The sequence below is a fragment of the Olea europaea genome, unplaced genomic scaffold (assembly GCF_002742605.1).
Source record: "Olea europaea var. sylvestris unplaced genomic scaffold, O_europaea_v1 scaffold53, whole genome shotgun sequence".
NCBI classification, from domain to species: Eukaryota; Viridiplantae; Streptophyta; class Magnoliopsida; order Lamiales; family Oleaceae; genus Olea; species Olea europaea.
The window spans coordinates 912,606-924,154 of NW_019263622.1; the positions used below are offsets into that span (position 1 = coordinate 912,606).

Sequence of the window (11,549 nt, forward strand, 5' to 3'; positions counted from 1 at the left end):
ATGTAGGACGTCAGTTTCAAATGGGAATTGTTTCCAGCATAAATAGTGAACAAAAAGGGTCTCGAAAGGCTGTTTTCACTCTAAGGCAGCCAAGAAAAAATTACAAGATTTGGAACATAATTTTGGATTTCTTCTTTCAAGAATTTATTCAATTTTACGAGGTAGGATTACGATGTGAAAGTGGTTCGTCTCGTTTGAATTATTTCCTCATGTTGATAAATGTTATACTCATGAAAGTTATGATATGATTATGATATTTTGAAATGGCAACCCGGTACCAAAGAAATGATATGATATGATATGACATGAGCTCTTACCGGTTCTAATGATATGATATGGCAATTAGAACGGGTCGTTGGTTGGTGGGCGGTGCGGTGGAATTGTGACGCTAGAAATTATGGAATTCAAGGTAAATAAATTCTGAGTAACATGATTAGGAAGTTTTATTTATTTATTTTTCTTTGCGTTATTTCAATTTTATCATCATGTTAAATTTAAAATTAAATGTTTGAAACATGGTTCAGTTAATTATGTTTTCCATAGAATGTTTGACATCATTTATTTAATTATGAAATAAATATTTTTGGTAACGATTCCAAATCTTTAAATTTTGGGTCGTTACAGTTTGGTATCAGAGCAGAGGTTTAATTTCCTGTAGACCCACATGTATTCTCATAATTTGGTTTATGAAAAAAAAAATAATAAAAAAAATATTTTAGACGTGAACAGTAACGTCACTGTTCTAAATGTTGTGTGTAATGAATATTTAATTATTAGTTGTTTAATTGAGTAATGTTATAGGGCGGGATTCTAAACCTCAAAGTCTTTTCGAGAGGAGCAAAAGCCACTCGAACACATGAGAGGAGCTGCTTGCCTTGCATTCGATGCATCCACCCGCAAGGGGAACAGGGGATTTGTGCAAACACAGGAAAGATCCAAGCAGCGGATAGGATCACTCATACTCCCACACCGGTAACACCAACAGCGGCATTTGAACGAGTTGAAGCCCCTTCTCTAGCTTGAAGAAGAAAAAGGCATACTCACCACAGTCTGCGATTTTATCATACTAATGGGTTCAATCCCTTCCTAACTCTGCTCTAGCTCTAGGAAAGATCATCGAACTCATTGGATTGGTATCTGGATTTGATGAGGGTTGAAATTGAAGTTGGTTCAAAAAAAGCTATAATACCGGACTAGTGAAGGTTGCCATTAGTCGGGAATGAGCGAGAAGAGAGGGCTTCAAGCGATAAAATAGGATTAAATGACATGTTTATAATTTTTAATTAATTATTACTAATTTTCAATCGCCATCTTATTTTGATTCTAACATGCTATGTCACCTGAACTAAATGATGAAATTGCAATTACAGAAAGTTTTAAAGATTCCTTGATTGGTGATATTTCGAATAAATTTTCCAAAAATCCCAAATGATTTCCTTTTTCTTTTTTTTTCTTTTTTTTTTCTTTTTTTTGTTTTGTCAACATAGGCAAGGTCTCAAAAGTTTAGTTGGTTTTAATTAATCCATTAATAGACATGATATAAGAAGACTATTAGGTAGTTGTAATTATTTGAATTAAGTCAATAATGCATCATTAAACTTGTAACCGGCCCAACTTTCCTTTTTAAGAATTAAAGAATTTAAGTTTAAAAATTAATTATTATGATAATAAGAAAAGTTTAGTCGAACTTATTGCATTTGCTAGTATATATATAAACATTGGATTTTACACGTTTTAAATGTTACGTGTAATAAAATGTTTAATTGTTTCATTGTGCAATTTGTTAAATGTTAATATTTTTATGAAAATTTATGAATTTAACGATAGTGATAATTTAAAGTTATTAAATATGTGAATGATCTTTGGCACTCAACGACAACCAATCAACCACCCTCCAACGACTCTAAGGTATGTAAAAGGGTAAGAAAATGAATGCATTTAGATGTTTTCAATAATTTCAATATTTTAGATTGCCTACTTCTAAATCTTTAAGACATGCACTTTATTTCCCACTAAATTGATGATATGTATTATGATAAAAATAAGTATAATGTGATAGACTTAGTGCTGAAATGTGATCGTAACTTCATATTAAATTTTAGGAAATGGCACCACCTACTCATACGAATTTGATGCGCGATTTACTATGAGCGGTACAAGAGTTGAGTAGGCAAAATCAAGCACCTCCACCACAAAATGTATTGCCACAGCAAAATGCACCGCATTTTGCCCTTGGAGCCGTCTCAGTGGTTGAGCAGTTTCGTAGGTACAAGCCTTCCACTTTTGACGATAATTCTGAACCACTGGTTGTCGAAGAGTGGATAAGAGGCCTGGAGCACATATTTCGACACATTGCTTGTATGGATGCACAGAAAGTATTATGCGCAGAATTTATGTTGATTGGAGCAGCTGGTCACTGGTGGGAATCTGTTTCACGTACAAGGACGGAAGAGCAGCAACGTAATCTGACTTGGGAGCAGTTTAAAGACGAAGTGATGGCAAAATATTTCCCACAGGCTTTGAGGGACTTTAACGAATCAGAATTTCTGCAGCTCAGACAGGGGAACATGTCACTTACTGATTATGAAAGACAGTTTAAATAGCTCTCAAGGTATGCCCCGCACTTGGTGGATACAGAAGTTAAGAAGATTAGGAGGTTCGAGAATGGACTGCACCTTGAGATCGGCATGATCATTATGTCCCATTGTTTCACCTCATATCGTGAAATGTTGGAGAGGGTTCATGCTATTTCATATCAGAGGACCTCATTTGAACAGTATGCCCAGCAGAGCAAGGAGTCGTTGGGGAAAAGGAAGTGGAGTGATCAAGGTAAGAACAGACATAACTGGCACAATAAAAGGCCAAGCACAGGAGTTCGTATTGGTGGGACAAGTGGGAGTATTACACCCTGTCCTAAGTGTAATAAACTCCATAGGGGTGAATGTTTACTTGGGAAGAACATGTGTTTCCAGTGTGGTAAACCAGGACACATTGCTCTCAACTGCACAGAGCCTCCAGAGAAGAAAGATGATGATCAAGACAAGAATAAGAAAGGAAAGGCTCGAGTTTTTGCACTGAATCAGCATGAGGCGGATCAGGATCCGAATGTGATTGCAGGTATCTTACTATTAATATTTTCAACATACGTGCTTATGTTCTTTTTACCTATGACCATACATTATTTTATCTCTGTCCCTTAATTGCTAGTCTAACACTATAATTACAAACAGGTATTCTGTTATTATCTGATGTACCCGCTTACATACTTTTTGATTCTGGGGCTACCAATTCTTTTTTCTCTACATCCTTAGTCGCTAGGTCAAACCTTGCATGTGTGAAAACGAATTATGAATTAGAGGTTAGCATCCCTTCAGGAAGAACTCTTTGTACAAATCGGATGACTAAGGCTATAAAGTTAGAGATTGATTGGAAAATTTTACAAGTAGACTTATACCTTTTGGAGATGAAAGATTTCGATGTTATTTTGGGCATGGATTGGTTGGGACTTAATCATGCGACCATTTGATGTCACGAGAAAGATGTATTGTTTCACAGACCGGGAGAAGAAGAATTTCGTTTCTCTAGAGCAAAGTTCAAGTCTTTGCCTCGTCTTGTATCAACTACTCAAGCAGAAAAGATGTTGAAAAAGGAGTCGTGTCAAGGATTTCTAGCTAATATCACCAGTCCCCAACATCCAGAAACGACTGTTAATGATATTAACATTGTGCGAGATTTTGCAGACATATTTCCAGAAGATTTACCAGGCATTCCACAAGATAGGCAAGTGGAATTTACAATTGATTTGGTTCCTGGAGCAGCACCAGTATCAAGGCCCCATACCGAATGGCACCAAAAGAACTTCAAGAATTGAAGTTACAATTAGAGGAGTTGTTGGAGAAAGGTTTCATTCGACCAAGTGTATCTCCTTGGGGAGCTCCTGTACTTTTTGTGAAGAAGAAGGATGGAAGTATGAGGATGTGCATTGACTACCGGGAATTAAACCATTTGACCATAAAAAATAAGTATTCGCTGCCAAGAATAGAAGATTTATTCGACCAGTTAAGAGGTGCTACAGTGTTTTCAAAGATCGACTTGAGGTCAGGGTACCATCAGCTGAAAATCAGGGCAAGTGATATACCAAAAACTGCTTTCAGGACTCGTTATGGACACTATGAATTCACTGTCATGCCTTTTGGTTTGACCAGTGCTCCAGCTGTATTTATGGATCTCATGAACAGAGTGTTTCATCAATACTTAGACCAATTCGTCATAGTATTTATTGACGACATACTCGTGTACTCCAAAGACAAGAAACAGCATGAGGAACAACTCCAAGTAGTACTTGAAACCTTAAGGAATGAGAAATTATATGCCAAATTCAAGAAGTGTGAACTTTGGCTTGATCGTGTAGGTTTCCTTGGTCATGTGGTCACCGCCCAAGGAATCGAAGTAGATCCTACAAAAGTAGAAGCAGTAACAAATTGGCCAAGGCCGAGCAGTGTGGGTGAAGTTCGCAGTTTCTTGGGATTGGCTGGTTATTATAGAAGATTCATTGAAGGCTTCTCAAAAATAGCAGAGCCGATGACCCAACTGACGAGAAAGGGGGTGAAGTTTCAGTGGACAGAAAAATGTGAGAAATGTTTTCAAGAACTCAAGCAGAGACTAGTTTCAGCTCCTGTATTGACGATACCAGATAGCTCTGACAGATTTGTGATTTACAGCGATGCCTCCAAACAACGTTTAGGCTATGTATTGATGCAACATGGAAAAGTGGTTGCTTACACCTCGAGACAGTTGAAGCAGTATGAACAAAACTACCCAACACACGACTTGGAGCTTGCAGCAGTAGTTCACGCCTTAAAGATATGGCGTCATTATCTCTATGGTGGGAAGTGTGAAATTTATACAGACCACAAGAGTCTCAAATACTTTTTCACACAAAAAGAACTGAATATGAGGCAGAGGAGATGGTTGGAGTTAGTAAAAGATTATGACTGCACAATTCATTACCATTCGGGTAAGGCTAATGTAGTTGCAGATGCCTTAAGCAGAAAGACGGGAGCGCAGTTACCAGTTTTACCTACGGTGCAAGAACACTTGATAAGGGACTTTGAGAAACTAAGATTGGAAGTTATCACACCGCCAACTCAGACTACAGTAAGAATAAGAGCATTTATGATTCAACCCACTCTTCAGGATTGAATTAAAGAAGCACGGGATAAGGATCCATTTTTACAGAAGATTAAAGCTAAGATTGGTACAAACAAGTGTATATGATTTGAGGTATCTGCAGATAAAGTATTGACTTTTAAAGGAAGGTTGTGTGTACCTAAAGATGAAAGTATAAGAAATGAGATATTGGAAGAGGCTCACTCTACTCCGTATTTCGCACGTCCAGGTGATACGAAAATGTATCGAGATCTCCGAGATACATTTTGGTGGAGAAGCATGAAGAGAGGAATTGGTCTATTCGTTGAAAACTGTATTATCTGTCAACAGGTCAAGGCAGAACATCAAAGGCCAGTAGGGCTACTGAAACCATTGGATATTCCAGAATGGAAGTGGGAACACATAACGATGGACTTTGTGGTAGGCCTCCCAAGGTCAGCAAAAAGTCACAATGCTATCTGGGTAGTGGTGGATCGTCTAACAAAGTCAACCCATTTTCTACCCATCAAAGTAAACTTCAACATGGAACAGCTCACACAGTTATACATCAAAGAGATAATCAGATTGCATGGAATTCCAGTCACCATTGTTTCAGATAGAGACCCGAGGTTCACATCTAAATTTTAGAAAAGCTTGCAGATAGCCATGGGGACGAAATTGAAATTTAGCACTGCTTATCATCCTCAGACGGATGGACAATCAGATAGAACCATTCAAACTCTGGAAGATATGTTGAGAGCATGTATTCTAGATCTTGGAGGGAGTTGGGAAATACTCCTACCTTTAGTAGAGTTTGCTTACAACAATAGTTTTCAAGCCACTAAAGGTATGGCCCCATATGAAGCCCTTTATGGTAGAAAGTGCAGATCTCTTATCCATTGGGACGAGGTCGAGGAAAGCCAAATTTTGGGTCCTGAAATCATTGAACGAACAGTTGAAGCAGTTGATAAAATTAGAACAAGAATAAAGGCAGCACAAGACCATGAGAAAAGTTATGCTGATAGTAGAAGAAAGGATTTAGAATTTCAAGTGAGCGACAAGGTTTTTCTAAAGGTAGCACCAATGAAGGGTATATTGAGATTTGGAAAGAAAGGGAAGTTGAGACCACGATTTATTGGAAATTTCGAGATTCTCGAAAGGATTGGTGTTGTAGCTTATCGACTTGCCTTACCACCTGAACTTGCAGCAGTGCATAATGTATTCCATGTTTCGATGCTTAGAAAATATGTTCATGATCCCAATCATGTGGTAAGTTACCAAACTTTGGAGGTACAAAAAGATCTATCATATGAAGAAATTCCAACGATGATTTTGGAAAGAAAAGTACACCAACTCAGAAACAGAGAAGTTCCCCTGATCAAAGTGCAATGGCGAAATCATGGACGAGAAGAGTCAACATGGGAGAAGGAAGAAGAGCTTAGAACCAAGTATCCAGAGCTCTTCGATTAGCCAAGGTAAATTTTCGAGGACGAAAATATTTTAAGGAGTGGAGATTGTAATGTCCCGAAAATTCATAAAATAGAATTTAAGTTATGTGTACTATATTTTAATATTTCAAAAAGTTAGGGACTAAAATGTATATAGCAAATTTCAATTTCATTTGGGTTAAAATGTAGATATTGACGGAGTAATAATTTGTATATGAATATTGGGCTCGTTGGATAGATCGTAATTAATCATGCATGTTAAGCTCAAGAAAATGTTGATTTGGATAATTTAAGCCTAAGATATTGACATTTAAAGAAATTGATGTTTTATAGTATTTTAATTAATTTAATGGGTATTTGTCTTTGAGCCTTCCACTTGGTTAGTGTTAAATCCATCCTAATCACAAATAATATATATTATAACTTTCCACCACCAGCCACGTTTCACGTTGATAAGAAATGTTTAACTGTCTTCCTAAATTATTTGGATAAGTTTATCATTTGAGGCCTTTATCCAAGCTTCTTGTGGCACACGTTTCCACCACTCTAGAATTCTATTTGCACCAAAATACTCCACACAGCATATGTATATGTAGGACGGCAGTGTCAAATTGGGAATTGTTTCCAACATAAATAATGAACAAAAAGGGTCTCGAAAGGCGGTTTTCACTCTAAGGCAGCCAAGAAAAAATTACAAGATTAGGAACATAATTTTGGATTTCTTCTTTCAAGAATTTATTCAATCTTACAAGGTAGGATTACGATGTGAAAGTGGTTCGTCTCGTTTAAATTATTTCCTCATGTTGATAAATATTATACTCATGAAAGTTATGATATGATTATGATATTTTGAAATGGCAACCCGGTACCAAAGAAATGATATGATATGATATGATATGACATGAGCTCTTACCAGTTCTAAAGATATGATATGACGATTAGAACGGGTCGTTGGTTGGCGGGCGGTGCGGTGGAATTGTGACGCCAGAAATTATGGAATTCAAGATAAATAAATTCTGAGTAACATGATTAGGAAGTTTTATTTATTTATTTTTCTTTGCGTTATTTCAATTTTATCATCATGTTAAATTTGAAATTTAATGTTTGAAACATGGTTCAGTTAATTATGCTTTCCATCGAATGTTTGACATCATTTATTTAATTATGAACAAATGTTTTTGGTAACGATCCCAAATCTTTAAATTTTGGATCGTTACAAATCGAGCCAGTGAAAAGTGATTTTTGATTTCATGATAACTTCGACTTTGTTCTTTTTGGCGAATTACTAGTCTAATTCGATTGGAATCGAGCCAATGAAAAGTTATTTTTGATTTCATGATAACTTCGTGTTTGTTCTTTTTTGCGAATTGCTAGCCTAATTCGATTGCAATCGAGCCAATGAAACGTTTGTTTTGATTTCAAGATAACTTTGGGTTTGTTCTTTTCGGCAATTTTCTAGTCTAATTCGATTTAAATCAAGCCAATGAAAAGTTGGTTTTGATTTCATGATAACTTCGGGTTTGTTCTTTTTCGCGAATCGCTAGTCTAATTCGATTGAAATCAAGCCAGTGAAAAGTGGTTTTTGATTTCAAGTTAACTTCGACTTTCTTTGTTTTTAGGAAATTGCTTGTCTAATTCAATTGGAATCGAGCCAATGAAAAGTTGCTTTTGGTTTCATTATAACTTCAGGTTTGTTCGTTTTTGGGGAATTGCTAGTCTAATTTGATTGGAATCGAGCCAATGAAAAGTGGTTTTTGATTTCATGATAACTTCGGGTTTCTTCGTTTTTGGTGAGTTGCTAGTCTAATTCGATTGGAATCAAGCCAATGAAAAGTTGGTTTTGATTTCAAGATAACTTCGGGTTTGTTCTTACTGTCGAATTGCTAGTATAATTCGATTGGAATCGAGCCAATAAAAAATTGTTTTTGGTTTCATGATAACTTCGGCTTTTTTCATTTTTTGCGAATTGCTACTCTAATTTGATTGGAATCGAGCCAATGAAAAGTTGTTTTTGGTTTCATTATAACTTTAACTCTGTTCATTTTTGGCGAATTGCTAGTATAATTCTTTCGAAATCGAGCCAGTGAAAAGTGGTTTTTGATTTCATGATAACTTCGACTTTGTTCATTTTTGGAGATTTGCTAGTCTAATTCGATTGGAATCGAGCTAGTGAAAATTAGTTTTTGATTTCATGATGACTTCAATTTTGTTCATTTTTGGAAAATTGCTAGTCTAATTCGATTGGAATCGAGCCAATAAAAAGTTTGTTTTGATTTCATGATAACTTCGGGTTTGTTCTTTTTGTCGAATTGCTAGTATAATTCGGTTGGAATCGATCCAATGAAAAGTTTCTTTTGGTTTCATGATAACTTCGAGTTTTTTCATTTTTGGGGAATTGCTAGTCTAATTCGATTGGAATCGAGCCAGTGAAAAGTGGTCTTGGATTTCGTGATAACTTCGACATTGTTTATTTTTGGCGATTTGCTAGTCTAATTTGATGGTAGTCGAGCCAATGAAATGTGGTTTCTGATTTCATGATAACTTGGGGTTTGTTCTTTTTGGCGAATTCTAGTCTAATTCGATTAAAATCGAGCCAATGAAAAGTCGATTTTGATTTCATGATAATTTCGAGCTTGTTCTTTTAGTGAATTGCTACTCTAATTCGATTGGAATCGAGGCAATGAAAAGTTGTTTTTGGTTTCTTGATAACTTCGACTTTGTTCATTTTTAGCGAATTGCTTGTCTAATTCGATTGGAATCGAGCCAGTGAAAACTAGTTTTTGATTTCACGTTTGATTTCATGATAACTTCGACTTTGTTCATTTTTGGTGAATTGCTAGTCTAATTCGATTGGAATCGAGCCAATGAAAGTTGTTTTTGATTCTTGATAACATTGTGTTTGTTCTTTTTTGTGAATTGCTAGTCTAATTTGATTGCAATCGAGCCAATGAAAAGTTGGTTTTGATTTCATGATAACTTCGAGTTTGTTCTTTTTGGCAATTTTCTAGTCTAATTCGATTTGAATCGAGCCAATGAAAACTTGGTTTTGATTTCATGATAACTTCGGGTTTGTTCATTTTTTGAAAATCGCTAGTCTATTTCGATTGGAATCGAGCTTGTGAAAAGTTGTTTTTGATTTCAAGTTAACTTCGACTTTGTTTATATTTGGGGAACTGGTTGTCTAATTTGATTGGAATCGAACCAATGAAAAGTTGTTTTTGGTTTCATTATAACTTCGGGTTTGTTCGTTTTTGGGGAATTGCTAGTCTAATTCGAATGGAATCGAGCCAATGAAAAGTGGTTTTTGATTTCATGATAACTTCGGGTTTCTTCACTTTTCGTGAATTGCTAGTCTAATTCGATTGGAATCGAGCCTATAAAAAGTGGTTTTTGATTCCATGATAACTTCGGGTTTGTTCTTTTTGGCGAATTGCTAGTATAATTCGATTGGAATCTAGCCAAAGAAATGTTGTTTTTGGTTTCATGATAACGTTGAGCTTTTTTATTTTTGGCGAATTGCTAGGCTAATTCGATTGGAATCGAGCTAGTGAAAAGTGGTTTTTGATTTCATGGTAACTTCGACTTTGTTCGATTTTGGAAAATAGCTAGTCTAATTCGATTGGACTCGAGCCAGTGAAAAGTTGGTTTTGATTTCATGATAACTTCGACTTTGTTCATTTTTGGAGATTTGTTAGTCTAATTCGATTGGAATCGAGCCGGTGAAAAGTGGTTTTTGATTTCATGATAACTTCAGTTTCGTTCATTTTTGGAAAATTGCTAGTCTAATTCGATTGGAATCGAGCCAATAAAAAGTTGGTTTTGATTTCATGATAACTTCAGGTTTGTTCGTTTTGTCGAATTGCTAGTATAATTCGATTGGAATCGATCCAATGAAAAGTTGTTTTTGGTTTCATGATAACTTTGGGTTTTTTCATTTCTGGAGAATTGCTAGTCTAATTCGATTGGAATCGAGCCAGTGAAAAGTGGTCTTTGATTTCATGATAACTTCGACGTTGTCCATTTTTGGCGATTTGCTAGTCTAATTTGATGGTAGTCGAGCCAATGAAAAGTGGTTTTTGATTTCATGATAACTTGGGGTTTGTTCTTTTGGTGAATTGCTACTCTAATTCGATTGGAATCGTGGCAATGAAAAGTTTTTTTTGGTTTCAAGATAATTTTCACTTTGTTCTTTTTGGTGAATTGTTAGTCTAAATCAATTGGAATCGTGCCAGTGAAGAGTGATTTTTGATTTCATGATAACTTCGACTTTGTTCCTTTTTTTGCGAATTGCTAGTCTAATTCGATTGGAATCGTGGCAATGAAAAGTTGTTTTTGATTTCATGATAACTTCGTGTTTGTTCTTTTTTGCGAATTGCCAGTCTAATTCGATTGCAATCAAGCCAATGAAAAGTTGGTTTTGATTTCATGATAACTTCGGGTTTGTTCGTTTTTTGCGAATCGCTAGTCTATTTCGATTGGAATCGAGGCAGTGAAAAGTGATTTTTGATTTAAAGTTAACTTCGACTTTGTTTATTTTTGGGGAATTGCTTATCTAATTCGATTGGAATCGAACCAATGAAAAGTTGTTTTTGGTTTAATTATAACTTCAGGCTTATTTTATTTTTGGGGAATTGCTAGTCTAATTCGATTGGAATCGAGCTAATGAAAAGTGGTTTTTGATTTCATGATAACTTCGGGTTTCTTCATTTTTGGTGAATTGCTAGTCTAATTCGATTGGATTCGAGCCAACGAAAAGTTGTTTTTGGTTTCATGATAACTTCGAGCTTTTTTATTTTTGGCGAAGTGCTAGTCTAACTCGATTGGAATCGAGCCAGTGAAAAGTGGTCTTGGATTTCGTGGTAACTTCGACGTTGTTCATTTTTGGCGATTTGCTTGTCTAATTTGATGGTAGTCGAGCCAATGATTTGTGGTTTTTGATTTCATGATAACTTG

At 35.8% G+C, this 11,549-nt stretch overlaps 2 protein-coding genes across 2 annotated transcripts; both read left to right on the top strand.

Annotated features, from left to right (window-relative positions):
• The first annotated feature begins 856 nt into the window (after positions 1-856).
• Positions 857-2,603, top strand: LOC111388821. Its single transcript, XM_023013633.1, has 2 exons — positions 857-972; positions 2,171-2,603. Exons 1-2 carry the CDS (start codon positions 857-859, stop codon positions 2,601-2,603), a joined length of 549 nt encoding a protein of 182 aa, XP_022869401.1.
• A 123-nt stretch (positions 2,604-2,726) lies between these two features.
• On the top strand, positions 2,727-3,526 carry LOC111388823. Its single transcript, XM_023013634.1, has 2 exons — positions 2,727-3,117; positions 3,231-3,526. The coding sequence occupies exons 1-2, from the start codon at positions 2,727-2,729 to the stop codon at positions 3,524-3,526; spliced, it is 687 nt and encodes a 228-aa protein (XP_022869402.1).
• Positions 3,527-11,549: the final 8,023 nt, after the last annotated feature.

Coding starts and splice junctions, on each gene's coding strand:
- LOC111388821 (XM_023013633.1), top strand. CDS start 857: ATGAGAGGAGCTGCTTGCCTTGCATTCGATGCATCCACCCGCAAGGGG. Junction 973..2,170: donor TCACTCATACTCCCACACCG/GTAACACCAACA, acceptor AGAGTTGAGTAG/GCAAAATCAAGCACCTCCAC.
- LOC111388823 (XM_023013634.1), top strand. CDS start 2,727: ATGTTGGAGAGGGTTCATGCTATTTCATATCAGAGGACCTCATTTGAA. Junction 3,118..3,230: donor GGATCCGAATGTGATTGCAG/GTATCTTACTAT, acceptor AATTACAAACAG/GTATTCTGTTATTATCTGAT.